The sequence below is a fragment of the Barbus barbus genome (assembly GCF_936440315.1).
Source record: "Barbus barbus genome assembly, chromosome: 50".
In the NCBI taxonomy this organism is placed as follows: domain Eukaryota; kingdom Metazoa; phylum Chordata; class Actinopteri; order Cypriniformes; family Cyprinidae; genus Barbus; species Barbus barbus.
In genome coordinates this window covers 5,762,808-5,789,141 of record NC_136728.1, presented here as the reverse complement: position 1 = coordinate 5,789,141, position 26,334 = coordinate 5,762,808, and the positions used below count along the sequence as shown (strand labels likewise).

General features: G+C 35.9%; 1 protein-coding gene across 1 annotated transcript in view; it reads left to right on the top strand.

Moving 5' to 3' along the window:
* Window positions 1-2,460: 2,460 nt before the first annotated feature.
* Window positions 2,461-26,334, top strand: part of LOC306868114 (receptor-type tyrosine-protein phosphatase eta) — a 41,388-nt gene continuing 17,514 nt past the window's right edge. The window contains exons 1-12 of the mRNA XM_079414146.1: window positions 2,461-2,750; window positions 13,138-13,162; window positions 13,381-13,413; window positions 13,647-13,712; window positions 14,538-14,591; window positions 17,633-17,686; window positions 17,999-18,037; window positions 18,310-18,570; window positions 21,774-22,031; window positions 22,233-22,493; window positions 24,812-25,072; window positions 25,272-25,535. Coding sequence (XP_079270272.1) covers window positions 2,685-2,750; window positions 13,138-13,162; window positions 13,381-13,413; window positions 13,647-13,712; window positions 14,538-14,591; window positions 17,633-17,686; window positions 17,999-18,037; window positions 18,310-18,570; window positions 21,774-22,031; window positions 22,233-22,493; window positions 24,812-25,072; window positions 25,272-25,535 — 1,642 coding nt within the window. The 5' untranslated portion in view covers window positions 2,461-2,684. The remainder of the gene's footprint in view (window positions 2,751-13,137; window positions 13,163-13,380; window positions 13,414-13,646; window positions 13,713-14,537; window positions 14,592-17,632; window positions 17,687-17,998; window positions 18,038-18,309; window positions 18,571-21,773; window positions 22,032-22,232; window positions 22,494-24,811; window positions 25,073-25,271; window positions 25,536-26,334) is intronic.

Sequence of the window (26,334 nt, the reverse complement as noted above, 5' to 3'; positions counted from 1 at the left end):
CTGTTTCAGAAAGGCAGAGCATAGAGAAGCAACAATAATGTACAGTATGTGGAAAATAATGTGTTTCTTGAACCTTAAACCGCATAAACACATTATTTTACACCAAATACACAAAATAATGTTATTTTTAGCAATGTCATATGACCCCTTTAAGACTGAATGCACAGATCCAAGATTTTCTGCTTATGTTCATTACTAACTGTTTATGTTCACTTATGATATAGCTGGCTGCATTTAAGTGAAAACTCACCTCTTTTGACATATTTTTGGTGTGTTTGTCCATTTAAGCGCACACCCAAAACCCAAAGTAGTCTATATTTGTTTTCGCTCCGTCTCGAATCTCGCACAATAAAAGACACCCGGGGAACAGCCTCTCTTTCACAACTCAGTCTGCTTTTTTCTTTTTTAGTATTAAGCACATCCAGCAGGAGACTGTACAACACGTAACATTACATGATTTAACTGATTTGGATGTTATGTAGGAAAAGCGACAGCGCAACAATTTAAATGAAAGAAACAGCATGCAACATGGTGTTTTCATAATCGTTGGAAGCCAAAATCAAAAATGAACCTAAAATTTTATTAATCACATAGTATTAATCAGATTCCAAAAATGTAATCCAGTTACTAGTACATAATTTTTGGAATCTGATGATGTAATCCAGATTAAATGTAATCAGTTACTACACAGCACTGTCCACAGCATTGGGAATTTCTCATGGCCACACAGATTTCATGAAGGTTTCAAGGTGCTTTCTACGCTGCTCAACAGAAAACTGCTTGGTTTGTATTGAAAATAATAATTTCACATTTCTTGCTCTGTCATGAAGGAAGAAAAAGTGAATCAAGAGAGGTTATTGAGTTTATGATATGATCTGTATGTTTGTGCTGTAGGTTTCTTTGTTTACGTGAAGCCAATTCAAAAAAGAGAGCAGAGGGACTGGTTCTAACTGAAGCTCATAATGACTTCCTTGAGAGGAACCTCCCAGACCCAAGAGACACGGGACAGCGACAGGGTCTGTAGGCATCTCTCCATGGCCCTCCACAGATGACTCTGAAAGCCATATCATACAATCATCATAGTAAACACTGAATCTCCAAGAAAAGCTTCAGAACTTTGAAATATTTGCGTGCAAACATGATAATTCCTCTCATGGGCATTATGCAAGTATAATTACTACTATTTTCATCCCGAACTTAAGTAAACATGTTCAGAATGGGGGGTTAGGAATCAACAGCAAGAGAAAGATTACAATGGTGAATAACAATGAAATGAGTGTATAGTGTTGGGCCGAGGAGTTTAATACAATATACAGTGAACATTTGACCACCTCATAATAATATACATCTTCTTAATGTATGGTCTAATCTTCTTAACACTTAATTAATAAGTCTGTTTTGTACGGCTAAAAATAGCTGGATGCAGATGAGACCGGAAGCTAGAGCCATAAAATGTACAAATGGATGTGCCCGCTCTTATGCGAAGTAAATGGTTGATATACATTCAAATTTTATGTAAAATTGTATTTATTTATTTATTTGACATTCATTATATTTACCTGTATTTGTATATATTATGAAAAACATAGGTCAACATAGGCTTTTTTCATATTAATTTAGTAACTAATATCATATTGCAAAGTTTGGGATCAGTACAATTTGTAATGTTTTTAAAGAAGTCTCTTATGCTCACCAAGGCTGCATTTATTTGATCACAAATACAGTAAAAACAGTAATATTGTGAAATGTTATAACAATTTCAAATAATGGTTTTCTCTAATGTATTATCAATATTTTGAGGTCAGTTTTTTTTTTTGAAAGAATTGAATACTTTTATTCAGCAAGGATATGATAAATTTATATATATATAAAAAATAACAGTAAATACTTATATTGGTTTTATTTATGAAGGAATCCTGATAAAAAGTCGCTTATTACAAGTTCCAATAAATATTAAGCAGCACAACTGTTTCCAATAGCCTAATATTAAATCAGCATATTAGCATATTAATTGACTTCTGAAGGATCTTATATTACATATACCCTATATTTCATGTCATGTTTGGACATTATATATATAGATGTATAGGTGCTTTGTGTGGGAGTTATGCAAATCTTCATCACACTGTGAAGAAAGCATGTGTTAAGTGCAACGAGAATGAAAGGAAGTTTCAGTCCCCTAAAATATTAAACATAAGAGTTATAGTAAAGTTTTGTAAGCCCTGCTTTATATAGCCTATCATCCATTCATCAGTGTATAACAATTCATAAGCTATATCTTGCATTAATTATACAAGGAAGTAAAACATAAAGTCCTGTACATTTTGCAGGATATTAGCACAACTGTTTCCCACACTCTCATTAGTTTGGGCTCTACAGTGGCCAGTTTAAAATAGTGGACATTATAACTCCCTGGGGGCGGAATGCAGTCATTATTTCTGGCGATGCAGTGACGCGTATGAAGCGATGGGTTTCCGTTCATCAGAGGAGGAACATGAACACTGCTCACACATCAACAGCAGCATTAATCTTGTGACAGAAGTCTGTCAGCTCCACCTTCTGCGAGAGTTAGTTCACACCTCTCACATCAGTGCTCGGTGCAGTTCAAGAGTTTACACTGAAGTTACTGGGAAACTTGTCTGAAAATGATTTGAGAATATAGCCTATACGATCCGTGAAAGAAGATGGGATGCCTTTCTATCAAAACTGCTTGTACAGGCACAGCGCTTCTGCTCTTTGTCATTCTTCGGGTAAGGGAAGTTCTTTATCTTGCATAGCCTAAATATATATTAGTATAACATCTGATTGGTGAGATATAACACCACTTCACGCGAGCACTTGTGGCTGTTAACTGTTGATGGTCTTGCCTGCAAAGAAACAGCAAACTTATATTTTGTTGGTTAAAAGACATGGGTCATTCTTCTCATTGTGTTCATTGTGTTTCACTTACCGGTTATGTTTAATCTATCTTCCATTCATGCAACCAAATTAGTTTTGCTACACTAACCATAGTTTAACCATGGCATTTATAGTAAAACTGTGGTTATAGGATACAATTGTTAATCAGTACACCAAAAACACGTTGTTACTACACTTTTAGGCTCCTACAATAAACTGTGATTCATTTTTTGTAAGGGTTGAGACAACAAAACTCTAAAATGCAGAAATATCATTGCATTTCCTAAAATATCAGCACTAGTGGTTGAAGAAGTTTGTTTGGTAAATGTATATGATAAAACAGTGGCCTACCTTTATACTGAAGTTTTGTTGGTTTCCATTCAAAGAGTTGCTATTCCAGGGCAATTCAAATAAATGTTTGAAATTTTGGATGTTATTGCAAAAATATGATTCATTTATCTGATTCATTTTTTTTGGTTATGTAGAATGGCACAAAACAGGCAAGAAAAAGTATAAATATCCTTGCATTTCATAAATTAAAGTTTCTAGCTGAAATGTCACCAAAAGGTTTTAAAGGACAAACATATTTAGTGTTCAAAATTATTAGTATTTGGATACTTATGAACTGTTAGTGGATCATGTCACTCTCATAAAAAGGTAGGCTACCAGCCACGGTACACTTTTGAATCTTCTTTCCCTCTAAAAGATGCATAGCCTATTAGTATCTTATATGCACATATTAATACATAAAGTGTTCATATTAGTAAAAAAGTACCACTCCAGTGTCAGATTTTGAACCTTTTTTTTCTCTCTCAGAGTGTAGTTAATATGATGAGCCCTTGGTTATTCTGCTCAGACACCTGTGTGAATATGAGGAGAACTGACTTCATACATCCACTAAAACACCTGCTTATTAAAACCAACCAACAAACAAAAAAGTGTCAAAAAGTTAGTTCTGAGAAAAGCCTGTGCAGTATTTGTTTTTAGATGCCTGCGTTTATATATTGTTGTATATTAGTATAATGAATCACATATTTAGACATTTTACTTGTGCTTTACGTGTCTAAATAGCTAACGTACATTCTGGGTTCACTGTTATGAAATAAAGTGCTGAAAATAAAAACATTTGCTGGTCTCTAATATCTTAATATCAAATCTAATTCAAACACCAGATTCAGGATTCTGGATGCGAAGAACCACTTAGTCTTTGTTTGAAATTGTCTCCAGACTTTATCTTTATTGGCAGATTTACATCAAGATTATCCTCATTTTGTGTGTCTGACAATCTTCCTGAGAAGTTTCTACTAGTGGTGCACCGATCATGGTTTTTCATGGCCGATTCCCATACCGATTTTTTACAAGCAAACTGGCCGATACCGATTTCCGATTTTTTTTTCTTTAAGCAACAAACAAGAAAGAATGAAAGTATACATAAACAAAATGTTTATTTGGTATTTAACAGGCCAAACTGGCTTTTGGCTATTGAAAACAATAACTGTAAACATCTGAATTTAAAGGCAGTAACTGCGCTAGAAGCTACCATCAGCATTTAGCTTTTGTTTTTAAATTGGGTTGAAACTACATAAAACTGGCCTTAAATGAAAACATTAACTGTAACCATGTGAAATTAAAAGGCAGCAGCTGCAATAGTTACAATCCAAACGGCACAATCAACAGGGCGCTGACCGATACGCTCGCACAACTTCAGCGAGCGTAGGAAAGCGGCTCTTATTTGTGCGCCAGTAACGTTACACCAACGACTGTTCTGTGTTTGTTGTGCTTGTGCCGACTGTCTTCCACACAAATGACATTTTCGCAAATGATAACAATGTAGTGTGCATGCGGGTGCACTTCCAGAAAAATCGTCTGAAAAAGACAAAAAAACGGTCGTGCTTTATAAGCAAAAACCGTCCGGTTCCGAATTTATGACCGGTTAACCGGTGCATGCCTAATTTCTACTTACTGTACGAAGTCGGAATTGCGACGTGTTTTATGACATGTGATGCGATTGGAATAAATGCATATAAATGCATAGAACTTTTTTTTCTCTCTTTTTACTTATTGACAATAAACTTTTATTAGTGCTGATGAAAAATTAAGAACAAAATAAAATGCATATTAAGTCCGTAATAAACACTTTAGCAATTTGTCAATGTTTCAATGACTAAACAAGTACTGCATATTGCTTTGCATTGCACATTTTTGTCAATTCAAACTATTTCTTTCTGGTGAAAGAGCTTCAAAAAGGACCCAAAAGCACCTCAGAAGCATCATAATGTTGGTCCATGTGAGGTGCAGTATTTTCCTAGCTTTCTAAAGTCGTACGATAAGCTTTGTTTGATGAACAGGCTCAAATTTGCATCGAGTTTAGCGAGTTAAGAAAAACTGAAACATTCCAAGTCTTAAACAAATGGACTTAAACAAATTTATTTAAAAGATTCAGCCTTAAAAAATGATACATTTGATAACAGGATCCTCTCACGTTTCCTTCATATTTCTCACATGGACAATAAAATTATAGGATGGCCAATTTATACAAGTAAATGACAGTTTTTGGTGTTAACTACTGCTTTGTGAAAAAGAAGCTGTCTTAATTGAATTAAATGGGCACTTGTAGTGTACTTCACATTTAAAAAAACTATACGTGCAGATAATAAAATATTAATGAAATTAAACTTAAGTGTACTTAAAGAGAGTTCACTTTCCTGTATCTCTTAACACACTTAAGTACACTTTGTATTAATGTCAAATTTTTACTTTAAAGTACACTTAAACCATTAAGTTTTAATAATACTTTGTCGTTTCTACATTTATTTTGATGTGTTGACTAGCATACTAGAGCACATGCAAAGTTCTTGATATTCATTTTAACTGCTATTTGATATTACATGTAAAGTTAATATATTTTAATGTACTAAATTGCAACTTCATCATTGACATGACACAAAAGTTAGAAATGACTTTAGGAGTATATTTTAGTTTACCTTGAATGTTTGTCAGTACATTCGAATGTAAGCTCATTTCTGCCACTGAATAAAAAAAATAGTAAAACAAGGTGTCAGACTTTTTTCTCACAGTTCTGAGAAACTCGCAGTTGTGAGAAATTAATCAGAATTGTGAGATTTAAACTTGCAATTCTGACTTTATAACATGCAACTGAGAGTTATAACGTCAGAATTATGAGATATAAACTCGTAATTGTAAGAAAATAGTCTTTTTTTCCTCAGAACTTTATAACTTTTTTAAATTTTTGATTCAGTGGCAAAAACAGGCTTCCATACATTCGGAACTTAAGTCCTACTTAAGTGGGTCCAAAAATCACTCTTAGGTTCACTTATTTGCATTTAATATAAATTGAAATAAATACATTTCCGAAAGCATTGCATTCAGTTCACACTTAAGTAGATTTGTTTAAAGTATTTTATTTCCAAAGTAAGTGCTCGTTTTAAAAGTATGCTGAAGTGTGCTTCTTTTTTACAAGGGTTCCTTAAGGTTTTCTTAGACTATGATCTGCTGAGAAACGATTTTGCCAGATCTGAATGGAAAGTAGGTGGAATTACTTGGAACAAATGCAAATGTGCTTGTTGTTTATAGAGGCTGAGAGCGTGAACTATGATTATCTGAGTTTTTTTTTTTTTAAGCTTTAATCACCATATCAACTGACTTGACAGTTTTCCAGTTTCTGATACAATTACCATTGTAGGCCATAAAATGTTTATTATGACTGCTGCAACATAATTGCTGGCTCTTAGCCAATAATAATAAGTAGCCGGTTACTGAACATATTTTAAGGCTTACGAACCACCTCTGTCTTGAGAGTTAAACAATAAGGTCTCGAAAAGAACAGAACTTGGCCTTGTGTCCGTATCAAAGTGTGAACCTGAGTCTCAGGCCAGACGGTCTGGGGTCACGGTGCTGGAAAGCCCAGTCTTAAGAAGTTTACTTCATTCTTTTCCTGTTATTCTCACCACTCGATTGCTTCGGCTGCCCCGTTCTCCCAGCCCACAGGAAGTTGTACTGCCTTCAGGCCTGCTGCTTTGGCCAATGAGTTCAGCACAACAATACTATCCTAGAAGGTCAGGAATATTTATCAGTCAGATCAAAATGCAGCAGAGCTTTGATTGGGCCTGATAGTTTAGCTCCCACATTTTCTCATTATGAATTAGCTCTTATTGTAAATTGTAATTTGAAGTAACAATAATTCAACATCTCCCCCATTTGTTTGGTACAAAGCATGTTTTTTTTATCCACTAAACAGATTATGAGTGATTATTGGCTTACATTTGTATTTTTTCCTCACATAAAGCTATAGTTTGACTATTTTTAGCATATTTTTATTTTTGGATCTTTTTGAATATCACCTGAAAGCGCTTGTGGCATAATTTTGATTACCACAAAAATGTATTTCCACTTGTCCCTCCTTCTTTCTTTCTTTCTTTCTTTCTTTCTTTCTTTCTTTCTTTCTTTCTTTTTGAATATAACATAATATAATAATAAAAAATACAATAATATACTATATACAATATAATAATGTGCATATAACAAAATCTGAAATAAATAAATAAATTAATTAATAGTAATAATAATAAATGTATTATAAATACAAATTAAACCTTAAAATATATATAAAGACAAGATGTGAACAATGTTTAAAAAATATAAATAAACAACATAATAATTAATAACAATAATAATGATATACAATATATAATGTAATAATAGAAATATATATAATACAATATGTAATATGTAATTAATAAATACATTAGTGCTGACAAACGATTAATCACATCCAAAATATAAGTTTTTGTTTACATAATATATGTGTGTGTACTATTATAAATACATGGACATATTTACAAACATTTACATATTTATATTCTTATATTTTATATTATATATATACATATATTTATTATATAAACATGACATATTTTATATCTTAAATATGTGCATGCATGTGTTTGTATTTATATATACATAATAAATATACATAAAATATATATTTTAATTTGGATGCAATTAATCGCGATTAATAGTTTGACAGCACAAAAATAAATACAATAACAACAATAATAATAATGTAACAAATATATAATAAAATGAAACATTAAATCACTGTTTCAATAGTATAAAGACAAGACATGAACAATAATGTATAATAATTTAATGAAATATACTTTAATAAAAATATACATTAATATACTATATACATTGTAATAATATAAATATTGTATAAAATATATAATTAATAAATATAACTTGAATAAACAAGTAAATGAATACAACAACAGTAACAACAACAACAAATAATATAATGAAAAATTATACCAAGTGTAAGAGTTATATGCAACTTTGTTGCCATGACAACATAATGACTAAAACTGTAAAGCAACTATAAAAATGACAAGGACAGATTTCATAGCTCAAATAATATAGAAGTTTTAGCAGAAAAATGAATGTACTGTAAGTGTTTTTTTTTCTTTTTGCTTTCATAAAATGATATGCTTTACATTTCTGTTTTTAAATCCTCCATTCACTTCCATTGTAAGTGCCTCAGTGTAACCTGCATTTTTGCATTTTGTAAAGGTGGGATGAGTCAAAATTTTTGTGGTAATCAACATTATGCCACAATGACTTGAACTTGAACTGAACCCAGAAAATTCCTGGTATTCCTAGCCTCAGTCTCCATTGAAACGAACTGCATGGAAAAGAGCAACCAGTCCGATTCTCCTCATGTGTCCAGCGGTGGAAATGCAACCATATGGGTTTAGATCAGCAGCATGACTGTCATTTTCAAATGAGCTATTCATGCACGGCTATGTTAATGGTTGATTTCTTGCCCATGTTTTTAAGTGATTTCTCTTCAACAATTTGCATCTCTAAAGTCACCAACTTCCCTTTGCTTCTCACGAAATCATTTTAATATGATGCAGGGTTATTTGCTTTATTGTGAATTTGGTTTGATAAGAAAGACATGTACTCTTTTGCATGGTTAATTTATGAAAACTTTACAAACCTGGAAAGCTTGTGGTTACAAATAAGCTTTCACAGAACAGGTGTGCGTCATTCGTATTCTGTCAATATTATACCATCAAGCCTATCAAATTCCAGTATATATATAAACTTCTGGTTAACCAGATTGGACCCAAGGACTGAATCTATTATGTGTAGCTTTTCAAAAGCTGTTTTCAAGTGTTATTAATTGTATGGATGCAGGTCTTGTAACAGAGCAAGTATAGGCTATATGATATGAGTATAGTATGTGGGGAAGTAAGGTAAATCTCATAGGAACTACACAAAATATTACACAAAAGCAGTTCAAGTGATTGTATGTCTTATCATCATAAATTCCAATTGTCACGTAAAACAAAATTTTTATTATATATTTATTATAAATACTATTATGTAGTTAAGGGCTGTTTGTTGTGGTATAAATTATTTTAGAAATGAAAAGACGCTCAAAAAGTGTCTCTTTTCTCAGCACCGGTGAAGACTGACCAATCACAATAAGATGAGTGGCATGTTTGACCAATCACAATATTTTGTTTAAAGGAACTATAGTACAGATAATGTAAAAGCAGCATGTAAATAAGTGTTACTTGACCAAATATAAGGAAGGTTTTGCCCCATATTGTCCAGGCAGGTTAAAATGTTGACTCTTACTTTGGCAATAAAGCAATAAAATAATGAAATACTGTATTAGCATAGTCAAATATTTTTCTCGGACAAACTATGTTTTCATGGCCAGCGATGCAAATTTCATTTGGAAAAACAAATTCAGTGTTTTCAAGCCCGTTTATGTGTAACATCTGCTTAATCCAACTGTTTTTACTAGCATATACCCAAGGAAACAATACCAGTGACGCTGGCATTTGCTAGCCAAATTATTTTATTTATTTGTTTATTTTTATTATTTACTTTTTTGATGCTGAAAATTAAATTGTTATACCTATTCCTGCAAATAAAAACATGGGGAATATTATTTTTATTATTATTATTATTATAAGCTTTTTTGATTGTATTTGTATGCAATTGTATTTGCAGTTGGCATACATTTTGTTTTCTTCCTGAGCTACAGGAAGATAAAAAGTTGACATTTCTTATATATTGTAGATTAAGATTTAAAGATTTATGGTAGAATCTACTGTAATTATCATTCATTCAAAAAAGGATGAGGATGTAGAAGTAGGTATACTGTATACACAAATCAAGCATACCATTATAACCACCCTCCTAATATTGTGTTGCTCCCCCTTTTGCTGCCAAAACAGCCCTGACCTGCTGAGGCATGGACCTATTAGACCCCTGAAGGTGTGTTGTGGTATAGCAGCAGATCCTTAAAGTCCTGTAAGTTGCAAGGTGGGGCTTGCATGGATTGGACTTGTTTGTTCATCACATCCCACAGATGCTCGAATGGATTGAGATCTGGGGAACTCGGAGGCCAAGTCAACACCTCAAACTCATTGTTGAGCTCCTCAATCCATTCCTGAACCCTTTTTGCTTTGTGTCAAGGCGCATTATCCTGCCACTGGGGAATACCATTTCTATGAAAGGGTGTACATGGTCTTCAACAATACTTATAGGTGTGCCAAAGTAACGTCCACATGGATGGAAGGACTCAAGGTTTCCCAGCAGAACATTGCCCAAAGCATCACACTGTCTCCGCCGGCTTGCCTTCTTCCCCATAGTGCATCCTGGTGCCATGTGTTCGTCGGTGGACAGGGGTCAGCATGGGCACCCTGACTGGTCTGCGGCTATGCAGCCCCATACGCAACAAACTGCAGTGTACTGTGCATTCTGACACCTTTCTATCAGAACCAACATTAACTTCCTAAGCAATTTCCGCTTCAGTACAGTCGTCTGTTGGATCGGCCCACAAGGGCCAGCCTTCACTCCCCACGTGCATCAACGAGCCTTGGCCGCTCATGATCCTGTTGCTGGTTCACCACTGTTCCTTCCTTGGACAACTTTTGATAGATACTGACCACTGCAGACCAGGAACACCCCACAAGAGCTGCGGTTTTGGAGAAGCTCTGACCCAGTCACCATCACAGTTTGGCCCTTGTCAAACTCGCTTGTTCATTTTTCCTGCTTCTAACACACCAACTTTGAGGACAAAATGTTCACTTGAAAAAATAACAGGTGCCGTGATGAAGAGATTAATCAGTGTCATTCATTTCACCTGATAGTGGTCATAATGTTATGCCTGATACACACACACACGTTTGTTTCTGTGAATTGTGGGGACTATCCATACACTTCTATCACCTTTATACTGACCAAACAATATTTTCTATCCCCTAACCCAAACCTAACCCTAACCCTAACCCTATCCCTAACAGAAAACCTGTTTGGATTCTTAAGGCCATTGCATACCGAGTCCGAAATTTCTGAATGCTTTTTCTTTCTGGGTTTTCCGTATTTGTCATCCTTTCCTATCAAAATGCTTGCTACGGATGCGAAAATGCAGAAAATCGAACCTGATCTGAATTTTTTTTATGACGGACAAAAGTTTCGGAGGCAGTGTATAAATGATTGACACAACGTGAGGTCGGATTTATTTTTTAATGGGCAAAAATTTCAGACGATAATTTCGGAGTGTGCAATGACCTTTACACTTTCAGATAAACATCATTTACTATTTTTGTGTCTATTAATGTCAACATTTTCAGATTTACTATCCTGTAGCGTAAACCAGTACACACACACACACACACATACTTTAGCACCATTATAAACTGGCCATCTGTGACCCTGGGTGGAGGTCAGGCAGGACAATATATAGAAATTCCATTGTGAATAGTGAGGAGTGGAGGGGCATGATGGGAAATGGCAACTTTGTGCTTAGGGTGCAGCTCTTCCTGATCCTGAAGTGCCAAAAGCCCAGCTAAGTATACATTATATATTAAGAATATCCTTTAACTCAATATTTTTTTTTTTTTTTTTTTGCTCCGCCTCTTTGTGTGGACTTGCTTTGCCATTTTGATTTTAAAACAAAGCTGCTTGATTGCAATAGATCATCATGGTTTTATATTTAACAGTACAGTAAATATTTGATTGCTATAGTGGGTAGTTTTTGCAAAGTTTCCCTCTTTAATTTAACAGTCTCTTTGTTAGTGACAAGGAAGTTGGTTCGGTGATGTCATTACTCATTTGAAGCTTTACCTGTGATATTCTGAGAAGAGCGTGTCAGTGTTTGTACTCTAAAGCTGAGAGGGAAGAACTCAGTTTCCATCTCTGTTTTTTATGAAATAAGTTTCGGTGTTCATTGTATATAATACTTCCCTTGAACACCCTTTTGAGCAGTACTTCACTGTATTTCTGATGTGGGCAAACTGCTTTGAGGAAAGCATTCACAACATAAATTTCACTGTCATGTTAACTTCTCTAAAACCGATATAGTTGTGATAAGACAGTATTTAATCTGTAATGTTCTTGTTTACACGAGTGAGTTAAAGAAACAAAGACAGAAATGTCTCCATCTAGTGGTGATGACAGAGTTTACAGTTAGGCTAATATAATGAAACTATATACACTTGACAACATAACCAGATAATTTAAATGCATGCTTTGGCAAAGAGATTTATTCCTACACAAAATATTACTTAAAAGCACCACAAGAAAGCTATTGTATGTCTTATCATCATAAATTCCAATTGTCACGTAACAATTTTTATTATACATTTATTATAAATACTATTATGTAAGGGCTGTTTGTTGTGGTGTAAATTATTTTAGAAATGAAAAGACGCTCAAAAAGTGTCTCTTTTCTCAGCACCGGTGAAGACTGACCAATCACAATAAGATGAATGGCATGTTTGACCAATCACAATATTTTGTTTAAAAACGGACCAATCAGAGTTTCTGTAGGGTACATAAATACTTTGTTTCTGAAGCTCACGGAGCAGATTTTACAGATAAATTAGAGTCCCTTAAAACGGAGGTCGTGTGGTTTTGTGCCTTCTTTGGTCGTTTATGGATTTATGTATTGTGTTAATTAGTAGCCTACGTTAATAATTCATAACGTCTTGTTGATTTTAATTCAGGAGTAAATGTGTAGAAAAGTATGTTTGACTTTCCTGTCATTGGTCACTTACGTCTGGATTTAAGTGGAATTTAAGTCTGAAGTCGACAGTTAATGAATTAAAGTCCAGGGTTAAGTCGTTTTTTGAGATTTAGACTTTCATTACTTGAGTTTTCATCTCTGTTAATTATGCACTTCGCTTCTCTCTGCAGGGCTTGAATGCGCAGGATACTACAGGTCAGTAACATTTACAGTCACATTATCAAACATCAGAGTCTCATACAAGTTAATACGTTTATATTCTGTTACTGTAATACAATATGCAATGCTGTTTACACTTAATTTAATACATTCTTAATAATTATTTCAGTACATAAATGCATTACATTCAGACATTTTCTTTTAAGCATGTCAATAAATATTATTTTATTTCTTCATTAATCTAAATGTCCCAGCAGCCCCAGCCACAAGTGCTCTTTCTCAAACAAGTGAGTATTTTTATTTTTTTTTCATGGACGATTAAGTAAATGTGGTAATATTGTATATTGTAATAATAACTATGCTTATTCCATGTCAAATCCCAAGTATCAAACATCAGCATCTACGTCTTAAATTTACATTGGGAGATAGAAAATAGTAACAATATTTCATTCATACAGATTTAATGCAATTTAATGTATTGTAATAATTCTCACACTTTTTTCTTTCTTCATGCATCAAGATGTCCCAGCAGCTCCTTCAACAACAAGCTCTCTTTCAACCGAGTCTCAAACATCAACTCCTTCAAGTAAGTATTTTATGGACAACTGAGTAAATGTGACCCTGGACCACAAAAACAGGCATAAGGCTTAATTTTTTTAAATTAAGATTTATACACTGATTTATACATTTATGCACTTATACATCTGTAAGCTGAATAAATAAGCTTTTTATTGATGTATGGTTTGTTAGGATAGGACAATATTTGGCCGAGATACAAGTATTTGAAAATCTGGAATCTGAGAGTGCAAAACAAATCTAAATATTGAGAAAATCACCTTTAAAGTTGTCCGAATGAAGTCCTTAGCAATGCATATATAATGATATATTCATGGAACATGATCTTTACTTAATATCCTAATGATTTTTGGCTTAAAATAAAAATTTTGACCCATACAATGTGTTGTTGGCTATTGCTACAAATATACCCCAGAGATTTAAGACTGGTTTTGTGGTAACAAATGTGGTAATAGGAAAATTATATCTGTATTTTATTAATTTTATTGTTAATGTGGTATATTGTAATAATAACTTCCCAAGTATCAAACATCAGCATTTACATGTTAAATTTACATTGAGAAATAGGAAATAGTAACAGTATTATATTCATACAGATCACAGCAATTTGATGTATTTTAATTTAGGGTTGCAAAAAGGTGGAAAATGTCCAGTAAATTTCTGAAACATTCCAACATTTGCGAAAAACTTTTAAGATTTTTTGGAATCTTCCAGGGATTTCTGGAAAGTTTTCGGAAATTTACCAGAAATGTTCAAGACCTTTGCAACCCTAATTTTAACCATTCTCGCAGTGTAAAAATTTGACTGTATGCAAAAAAACTAAATGTCCCAGCAGCTCCTGCAACTACAAACTCTCCTTCAACTGAATCTCAAACATCAGCTCCTTCAAGTGAGTATTTTTATTCATGGACAGCTGAGTAAATGTGTTAATAGAAAAATTATATCTGGGTCATTCCACGTGAACTCAACCAGAGGTCCCCGGTTAAATTTTTTGATTTTGCTAATAATTTTTTCCAAAGAAAGATAAACATGTATAGTGATGAAAGCCAAAATATTAAATGTCATGGATGAATATTTACTATATTGTAATCCACTATATTGTAGAGGGGGTGAAAATGGCAATTTACACCTGAGATTCAAATCCAAATTACAGGGGGTTAAAAATGACTTCAGAAAGATGGCAGCATTATAATGTTATTTTTACACAGAGATTGGTAGGTCTATTAGTAAAATCTGCTGACTTTAGCAATCTTTGGTGCATAATGTGCCATTCAAAATTGGGGAAAGATCACTTTTCAATTTTTTTTCTCCAAAGTTTGCAGGCCTGTAACTCAAAAATGATTAAAGATATTTTAATGCCCTTTTATATATTGAGTCTTAACAATTTTTTCTTTTGGCATCTTCATTTTTATGGCCCTATATGGCTCAGTTCCAAATGTACTGGGATTTAAATATGGCTCCAGGAGTAAATCATTCAATTATACACATTTTTAGTGGTCAAAAGGCATTTTTAGCTTTATAAAGCCAGTTATTTTTTCTAACCAAATTAAATGTATGCATCATCTTTTGTGTCAAATTCATAAATTTAATCAATAAATTCAAATAGTAAGACACGGCTTTTACCAATCAAATGAAATCATTATCAACAATCTGAAGTATGTATATGGATTCACACAGACTGTTTAATGCAGTTACAAATGTATAATTAATGTTTTCATGTAAAAAAAAAGTGGAATACTGATATTTGAAAGGATTTATTGGGGGAAGGAAAATATACTTTAAATATAAACCTAAAAACGCCAGTAGGTGGCAGCAAATTACTGTATGAGTGAGTGTGTTGCTCAGAGATACAAAACTGTTCTGCTGTGTCTTTGTTTGAAATTGCATTTCTTGCCAAAATAGAGCAAAAACAGGAACTGTCGTGTCTAAATTGTTAATATTAATAAAGACTTGTATATTGAGCTGTTTTATAAAATCAGTATCACATTGCTGATATTTGGAGAAAAACAGCACTCTTCATGTGATATTACCTATGAGATGATATAAATATAAAAGACATAAAAATCATGCAGAGGCATGGCTTATCTTGAATTTTGAGGGAATTATAAATGTATTTTAATAGACTAAATCATGCAGTGAAAGCGTTAACTCTAAACACGCACAAACAGTAGTCTAGCCCACATCTCATAGTGTGTTTGTGTGCACTCTCTAGCTGTTTTTTTTATATAATCGATAATGTCAAATTCACATATCATTTACACAATAATTCCAATATTATCATAGATGATATACTGTATATCACACACTCTTTGTAGACCCATAATAATCCATGACTTTCTCCAGTGTACAAAAGTGTACAGGAGTTTTTGTTGTTAATTTGTTTAAATCATATTTTAAATCACACACACAGAAAAAAAAAACACTCTGATGTGCCAAGCCATCAGAACCAAACTGAAAACCATGGTTAAAAAAACAGGGTATGTATGTTGTAGTAATAACTGTGCATATTTCAGATCCCAGGTGTTCAAGTGAAAGTGAAGCAGTCAATCAAGTTTACATTATTTAGTAAACTGATTTCCACATTAATAATAATAAAACTGTCAGGATTTTGGACTGTCTGTGTGTGTTTTTCTTCCCACATACTCCCCGTGACCCAGTTTCCCCATATGTGATTGTTCATGTGATTCTGGTCTTTCTCAACTAATTGCCCCTCGTTTAGTTCTGTATTTAAAGTGTTGTCTGCCCCATGTTTCCTTGTCCGGTGTTATACATCTCTCTTCTGGCTGCATTAAAGATTGTGAAGCTGAATCTCCTGGGTCTTCAATCTCCTTACTCAGACAGAGTAGAAGTGTGACAAAAACATTATATATGTCAGAAATATGGACCTATCTGGGTTGTTTTTACTCCCCATGTGCTCCATGTCCCAGTTTCTGTCTCCCGTTGATTGTGTTTAATGTGATTCCAGGTGTGTCTTGTTCTTCCCTCATTGTCCTGTGTTTAAAAGCCCTAGTCTGTTCAGTTAGTTTTGTCGGTTCTCGAATGTCTTTCTTGTGCTCTATGTTCCCCATTTGGATGATTAAAGACTCTCGTTTTGGGAACTCCTCGTTCCTCCTTGTGAACTGTGACAGTAGAACCGACCAACAACAGTTACCTCTGCGTCTACCCTCTGTTTTGTTTACCGTTTTTACTCAGTTTTTTGTTTCGGTTGTGGGTCCCCCATGGATCCCCTCCTTCGCCCAGAATACCACCTCCTCCTCCTGCTGGAGCAGGGGGAGAAATCGCTCGAGGGCCACACTAGACTGTTCCTGGTCCTCGCCGGCATCATTACCTACCCGGACGATGTGCTCTGTGCGTTCTATGATGCCAGCTTAAACTCTGCGTATGATAGGGAATGAGCCAGTGTAATGCAAATATGTCTGAAAGGACTGATATAACAATAAGATGCAACATGAACAATATTGAATGAAGCGTTGTCTGTTGGGTAATCATACAATTATGGTGAAAATCAAATACATTTGTGTTTTCAGAAAGTAAAGAAATGCTTATATTACTTCACTAACCAAGAGAGCAAACAACCATGTGATGTCACATGCTGTGGTATTGCAAGATGTCGGTGCCCATGCTCCAAAATATAAAACAAAACATCCTTTTTTCTTTGAAATGGTTCCATAAATCTTGTTATATATTTTTTGATTAAAGTGGAAATCAGATTACTAAATAATGCAAACTTGACTGACTGCTTTATATTTAAACATAAGAAGCTACCTTTTAAATTTATGTTGGGAAGTAGAAAATAGTAATAAAACAAAATTGCATTCATACAGCAAGTTCATGTAATGTAGCAACAATTCTTGCAGTATAAAATTTGACTGTATGCCAAAAATATATATATATATTTTCTTGATACTAATTATCTAAATATCCCAGCAGCCCCTGCCACTGCAAGCTCTCCTTCAACTGTGTCTGAAACATTAGCTCCTTCAAGTGAGTATTTTCATGGACAACTGAGTACAGTTGTTAATATGAAAATGGTACCTGTATTTCATTCATTCTTATTGTTAATGTTGTATATTGTAAGAATAATTGTGTTTTTTTCATGTCAAATACCGAATATTAAACCTCAGTGTCTCTACCAGTTAAAATTAACATTGGGAAATAAGAAATAGTAACAAGACAAAATTGTATTTAGACAGTTTACAGCAATTTCAATATCAACTTTGATTGTATCTAAAAAAAAAAATAAAAAAAATAAATAAACGGAACTTTTCTTTTTCTTTGTACAATATATTCCAGCAGCCTCTGCAACTGCAAGCTCTCAAACATCAGCTACTCCAAGTGAGTATTTTTATTCATGAACAATTGTGTAAATACATTGATAGGAATACGATAATTCAGTTTATTATCAATGGTATGTTGTACTGATTTCATTGGGATTCAGCTTTGATGCCATCTCAGGTTTACTTGGAGCAGAAAACTGCACAGCTGCATCCAGAACCCAGATCTCTGGACTACCTACAAACATTATATGAACTGTATGAAACTGTATGATTTCTACAGCTGTTTCAGTTGCAAGAATCACTAATCAGCTTCTTCTCTGCTCTTTGCAGGACCAAATGCGATCGAGAATCTCACAGTAACTGAAATCTCCACATCATTTGTGCTTCTGAAATGGGATAAACAACTCGAAATGGGGTCTTCCTTTAAAGTTCAATGGACTGCTAATGCAACATCTGGAAATGTAACAGTGACGGTCACAAATGTAACGGTTACTGATCTGACCGCTGGAGTCAATTACACATTTTGCATCACAGTGGTTGCAGCAGATACATCAACAGAAAGCAAATCTGTCTGTATCTCAGCATGGACCAGTATGTAGACTTTAAAAACATTTGTCCTTTGTGTATTTACTCCAACTGCTTGACTTCTGCCCACAAACAATTATATATCAAAATATCATAGTAATTTATTAATTGAAACAGTACTTTAAAGTATTCATACTGTACAATGTTTTATGTTTAGTGGTTTGCCGCTTGAATGAGCAAATTTCTGAGATTTAGAATCAAAGCCATCTGATATTTACTGTATTAATGGAACCATGTATACAGTGGTGGCCGAAATTATTAGAACACTAGTATTTTCAGCAGCTAAAAATTATTTTAAGTTATTTCTATATTTTGCTGTGTTTCAGTAGTATGAAATATCAGTTTACATTTCCAAACATTCATTTTGCCATTAATTGTAATAATCCAGTGAGATTTTTGTTTGCACAAGGAGTCTGACAGCAGCCAGTGCTGTCTGGAATGACATGAAGAAACAGAACAAACTGAGACAGACTAAATCCAGAAGAACTGTGGCAACGTCTCCACGATGCTTCAAGAATCCTACCTGCAAAGCTACAGTACTGTTGAAAGTTTTAACCACTTGTGTAAAAATGCTGTAGAATGAGGATGCTGTCGAAAATAATGTCATAAATAGATTTTCTTTATCAATTAACTTCTATTGACTAAATTGGTTACACTTTATTTCGATAGTCCACTTTAGACATTCTACTAACTATAAGTAACTTTGTAACTACATTGTCAACTACATGTCTACTAACACTTTGAAGGGCAGGTTTAGGGTTAACAGAATAACTTGACATAAGCATGTTGTATGTTGTGGACCCATCAAAATAAAGTGTTAGAAGATATTAAGCCGACAGTCTACTAATACTCTAATGACTGCTAGTTGACATGTCTAAAGTGGACTATCGAAATAAAGTGTTACCACTAAATTAAGCATTTGGTGTGACCATCTGTTATGTGTAGTGCAGGTCAGGGAGCGCACGACGAGGAGCAAGAACAGATTAACAGTATTTTAATATACAGTATATTATCCAGGAACAGAGACACGCAGATACCAGCACATACACAAGAACTTCAAATAATAACCGACAAACTAACATACACATGCAGGCACTTATAAAGGGGCAGATAACGAGGACCAACAGGTGAAACCAATGACTAATTACACAACATGGGGAACACTAGGTCACAAGGGAGACACAGACATGTTACAGTTCGCCCCCTCCCGGAAAGGCGCGTCCTCGCATCGTAATCCAACTGAGAACAGACAAACACCAAACAGAACATAATGGAAGTCCATGGGGGAGTGGAGGGTGGGAGGAGCCAAGGGGAAGCCAGGAGCAGGAGGAGACAAATGAAGACCCAGGCCACAGTCAGGATGGTGACCCACGGAGGAGCCGACGGAGGGAGGAGCCATGTTGGAGGAGTGACCGCCGACTCCATGGGGCCGACCAATGGTGGCGGAGCCCGAGGTGGCGACAGAGAGCCGAAGAGCCAGGGTGAGGCCGAGGATCCGGAGGGCCAGGGCGGAGCCGGCGGCTTCGGCGACTGAGGTGAAGGCGGAGTTCCGGAAGGCCGTGGCGGAGCAGGAGCGACAGAGGACTGAGGTGGAGCTGGAGGGAAGGAGGAGCCCAACGGAGCCAGAGTGACGAAGGGACGAGGCAAAGCCGGAGGACTGTAGTCCCGAGGTGGAGGTAGGGGGACGACTGACCAAGGCGGAGCCGGAGGTACGAGGGAGCCCGGTGGAGCTGGAGGACTGACGGGCTCCGGTGGAGACGAGGGAGCTGGAAGCAAAGCTGGAGCCGCTGGGTCGCAGGACCGAGGCGGAGTCTGGGTCTCGGAGGCTGAGGGCGGAGACGAGGGATCCTCCAGACTCAACGCCAACGGAGCTGGAGATCGGCAGACCAGCGGCGAGCCCACGCCACAGATGGTAAGCTGAGGGTGAGCAGAGGGGCTGACGAACTCAGGCGATGAAGGTGTTGGAGTGGGGACCAGATCAATGAGAGGAGGTGGGAGAGGGAGGTTGGGTGGGATAACTTCCCAGGAATATAACTCAGGAGATGGCTTAAGGATGAGTGTGTCAGGGCGAAAGTCAATCAGGTCTCCCAGGTCCAGTTCATGCTCACCCCCAGCGGTGGCGCCGTGGGCGGGGCGTTCCATCGCCCCTGCGATCTCCACAGTTGAATCCACCGTCGGTTGAACTGCCGGCTCTCGCACCTGGACAGACACTTGGGGCTCGGGCTCCTGGACGATCGGTAGCTCTGTCGCTCCTGATGGCGATGGCTCAACGACCGCGGCAGGCTCTGGCTCTCCGTCTGCGGTGGGCTCGGGCAGCTCCGCGCTGCTACTGTTTTGGTCGGTTATTGTGTTATGTGTAGTGCAGGTCAGGGAGCGCACGACGAGGAGCAAGAACGGATTAACAGTCTTTTAATATATATTATCCAGGAACAGAGACACGGAGATACCAGCACATACACAAGAACTTCAAATAATAACCGACAAACTAACATACACACGCAGGAACTTATAAAGGGGCAGATATCGAGGACCGACAAGTGAAACCAATGACTAATTACACAACATGGGGAAAACTAGGTCACAAGGGAGACACAGACATGTTACACCATCCTTTGTTTTGTTTTTTTTGTTTCTTTTTGCCCTAGGTGCACTTTCACATAGTTTTTCAGGTAGCTTTGCAGGTAAGTTTCTTGGGGACGTTGCCACAGTTCTTCTGGATTTAGTCTGTCTCAGTTTGTTCTGTTTCTTCATGTCATTCCAGACAGACTGGATGATCAGATCAGATCTCTGTGTGGAGTACTGGCTGCTGTCAGACTCATTCTGCAAACAAAAATCTCACTGGATTATTACAATTAATGGCAAAATGAATATTTGGAAATGTAAACTGATATTTCCTACTGACATACTACAGGAAAAGATAGAAATAACTTAAAACCATTTTTTAGCTGGTGAAAATAATAGTGTTCTAATATTTTTGGCCACCATTGCATTTGACGTACCTGGACTCAATGAGGTCTCATCTAAAAACAAATATTATATTAAATTAGAATAATAAGACACAATAGGCTGTTAATCCTATTAAACCATCTTTGCATTGAAGAGCTGGCATAGAAGCTCCATCTGAGCTTTACTTTAAACATAATTGTATAATTCATGCATCTGTTGTAATTTTACCACCATTACATATTTACTTTTCTCTCCCCACACAGAGCCAGATGTGATCAGGAATCTCACAGTAAACAACATCACAACATCATCTGTGTTTCTGACATGGAATGAACCAGGTGGAAAAAGAGATTTCTTTAAAATTCAATGGACTGATGAGAAAACAAACAGAAATTCAACTACTAACACTTCCTATCACATCACTGGTCTGACTGCTGGAGTCAGTTACACATTCTGCATCACTGCTGTGGCAGCAGATCAATCAACAGAAGGAGGAACTGTCTGCATCTCAAACTATACCAGTATGTAAAACTATAAAATATCTGTTTTGTGCTATATAGTACGGTATCAGAGTTATGCCTTCCACCTTTTTTAGTCTGTTATTAGTTCATTTGTCCCACCAGTTCACATTTCCCCTATATGTATTTATTTTTCACTTGTGTCCTGATTGTTGAGAAAAAAAAAAAAGACATTCGTGAATTGCTCTTTTCTTCTGTACACAGAGCCGGATGCGATCAGGGATCTCAACGTGTCTAAAATCACAACCTCATCTGTGTTTCTGACTTGGGTTGAACCAGCTGGAAATAGCTCTTTCTTTAAACTTCAGTGGACTGATGATAAAACAAACAGAAATTCAACAACTACTAACACTTCCTATCACATCACTGGTCTGACTGCTGGAGTCAGTTACACATTCTGCATCACTGCTGTGGCAGCAGATCTATCAACAGAAGGAGAAACTGTCTGCATCTCAAACTATACAAGTATGTAATATTATAAAATAATCGGTTTCTTGCTTAATAGTATGCTGACAATACTAATGACTTCTGACCAGAGGTGGGTAATAACTACATTAATTCAACTATGTTTACTTTAGTAACTTTTTGGAAGATATGTACTTTTAAAGGGGTCATCGGATGTTGTTTGAGCTGAAATGTGTCTTGGCAGTGTGTGTACACAACCACCCTAAAATGATAAAAATCAACCCAGTGTTTATTTTTTTTTAATCTTGATAAATCCAAACCCCTTTCTCATATCAAGCCAATCTTAGATTCTTGGCAGAATGACGTAGTTCTGCACAGGCCCCTAAAAAAAAATTCGGATCAGGTTTGATTTTCTGCGTTTTCGCATCCATAGCATGCATTTTGATAGGAAAGGATGGCGAATACAGAAAAACGCATGCGAAAAGTTCGGACTCCGCGTGCAATGACTTTATAGCTGGGTTTCCATCACCCTATTTTAATGCGCATTTTGAAGGCTTGTATGAGAAACGAGTGATGGAAACGCCAAATTTCTAATAAAAATCCCTTAGTTCGCAATAAAGTTTTTACGCTTGCTTGAGGTGGTTTTTGACTTGTGCGAAAAAGGGTTGATGCGGATAATGGGAGATGGAAATGCATTTTGTAAATAAATTCCTCCAAGCGCATCAAAAAAGTCATGTTACTTTGCGCTATGGGATGGCAAAACCTGACTAACCAGCAGACCGATGTAATTCCACAGCATTATGGTAATTCTCAAATGCCCGAGCAAAGTCTGTCGTCAAAGTATTTCTCTAATTGCCTCCTAGAAATGTCTTACACGACTGCGTTCCCAAACAGCAACATCCAACTCCGAAGGCATTGTGTTTCGTCTGCTCGCTCTGAGGCGCAAATAATTTAATATATATGAAAATATTATATATTCACCTACTTTTTTTTGTGATTTATAGTGTTGGTTTATCAGGAAGTGAAGATTTTGTTCTCTCTTTCTGATCTGATACGTGATGGGAAAAGAATGTGAGTTGAATGAGTTTGGCAAAAGGCAGATTCAAACTTGTGTCAATCGCTTTAGAAGTTATCATCAAGAGTCTCCCTACACCACTGCTGTCGTTGTTGAAGATGCGTCTTTTGTAATGATTTCTATTGCAAGTAGACATTGGTGGGTACAGTTACTCTAAATAGCCTCTGCTAACAAGGTGGGCTATTTGCACTTACTAGACACTTCATATTTGGAACTGTTTTGGCGATTATAGAGCAAATCAGAAATACTGTTCTGTAATGTAAGTCACTTAATATTAACTTCTTGTATTTTAATTGCATAAAATTAGTATCTCATTTGCAGTCATGCTAACATTTGGGAAAACAGCATTCCTCTTCCTTGATTGATATTGCTGAACTATACCATATGTTACAAAAAACAAAACAAAACAAAACTCATACAGACAAATGTCACTGGTTCTGCATGAGAAACTGTCTGTGTGGTGTGAAAACATTACAATAAGATACCTTTTCAAGATTAGACGTTCTACTGAAGCTGAGATTGGAAACAAAATTTCACTGCACTGTCATGTCACGATCTTTTCCACATTTGTAAGTAAAATTGTCTTTTTTTTTTTTCCATGACAAAAACACATTATGTGCTTGGCTTTCTGATTTTCTCCTTCATTTTTGTGAATCCTGACTAGCGTCTTAACTCTGCCAGTTGTTAATTGAAAAGGCTGCACACATTTTTTTTAAAGAGTCAGACAATAACCAGTTGCCTCATTGGTTAAAAAAATCATAACATTTTACATTAATATTAAAATGAAATGAAATTTAAATTCAAAGTAGTCACTTTGATCATCTAAAATACTTGTAGGATTTACCGGTCATTTGATTGCCACCCATTTAAATGTAACTATAACAAAATACATTTACTCCTTTTAATCATTTAAATGCGGACAACTTTTATCCCTATACTTTTGTTACTATTTGATGTTCGTAACTGAGAAATAGCGATATTGCGGTTGAAATCACAGTTAGTAAAGCTGTTTCAAACAAGCTTGCATGACCGCCACTCTCTCTGGTTCAGCGGCAGCCCGAAAGCAGGTTTAAGTATTCCGGTGTGATCATAACGTTAAAGATTACTAGACATAGTGGAATCATTGTCATTCAGGAATAAGATTGCATGTGTTTGAATTAAGATTTTTAATGATTAATCGTGCATACATATTGCCCTGTATTGCCTATGTGTTATGTCATATTTGTACCAGACCTCAAAAGTAGCCCAGACCCAGCCCGCCACCTCCCCTCATCTTTGTATTTGCTCTTCTCTCCCCACACAGAGCCAGATGTGATCGATAATCTCATAGTGTTTGAAATCACACCATCATCTGTGTTTCTGACATGGAATGAACCAGCTGGAAATAGATCTTTCTTTAAACTTCAGTGGACTGATGATAAAACAAACAGAAATTCAACAACTACTAACACTTCCTATAACATCACTGGTCTGACTGCTGGAGTCAATTACACATTCTGCATCACTGCTGTGGCAGCAGATCTATCAACAGAAGGAGGAACTGTCTGCATCTCACAATTTACCAGTAAGTAATGTTATAAAATATCAGTTTTGTGCTATATAGTACGGTATCAGAGTTATGCCTTTCACCTTTTTTAGTCTGTTATTAGTTCATTTGCCCCACCAGTTCACATTTCCCCCTATATGTATTTATTTTTCACTTGTGTCCTGATTGTTGAGAAAAAAAAAGACATTTGTGAATTGCTCTTTTCTTCTGTACACAGAGCCGGATGCAATCAGGAATCTCAACGTGTCTAAAATCACAACCTCATCTGTGTTTCTGACTTGGGTTGAACCAGCTGGAAATAGATCTTTCTTTAAACTCAAATGGACTGATGAGAAGAATAATGCAAATGCAACAGAAACTTCTAACACTTCCTATCACATCACTGGTCTGACTGCTGGAGTCAGTTACACATTCTGCATCACTGCTGTGGCAGCAGATCAATCAACAGAAGGAGGAACTGTCTGCATCTCAAACTATACCAGTATGCAAACTTATATAGTACATGTTTTGTACTACAAAGCACATTTAAACTACTTGACTATCATGGGTAGTTGTTCAATGAATGGAACCAGTTGCAGTATTGATCTACAGTAATTGCTAGCAGTACCTCTATTAATCCAAAAATGAGAAAAGACAAAGAACTGAACAGAACTGGGGGTATGAAGGAGGCAAAAATGAGGGAAATGAGAGGGAAAAAAAACAAGGAACAGACAGGGCTAATTGATTAAGAATTGAGTGTCAAACAAATGAGAACATTCTTAGAAACCTAGAAACCAGCAAAGCGGGTACAAAATACATGAAAGGGGACATCGGGATCAACACAATGAGGAAACCTTAAAATTAAGATCCACTGAACTCAAAATAGGAAAAAATTATATTGATTTTTGACCCACCAATATTTTTTTAAAGTAATTTAGAGTTATTCCCATTTAAAGCAACACTCATTTGTGCTGCTTTTTCTTTTTAGTAAAAATATCACACAAAGCTCATGTTAAACATTAAATATCAAAATACTGCCTTCCCCCTGGCCAGTCTATTGTTTGTTAATTTGGCCCACCAGTTCACCTTTCCTTTACTTTGCATGTGTCTTGCTTGAGGGTTTTCTCAAATCATCAATTACATTTACATTTATTCATTTAGCTGACGCTTTTATCCAAAGCGACTTACAATTGCTATATATATCAGAGGTCGCACGCCTCTGGAGCAACTAGGGGTTAAGTGTCTTGCTCAGGGACACATTGGTGTCTCACAGTGGATTCGAACCCGGGTCTCTCACACCA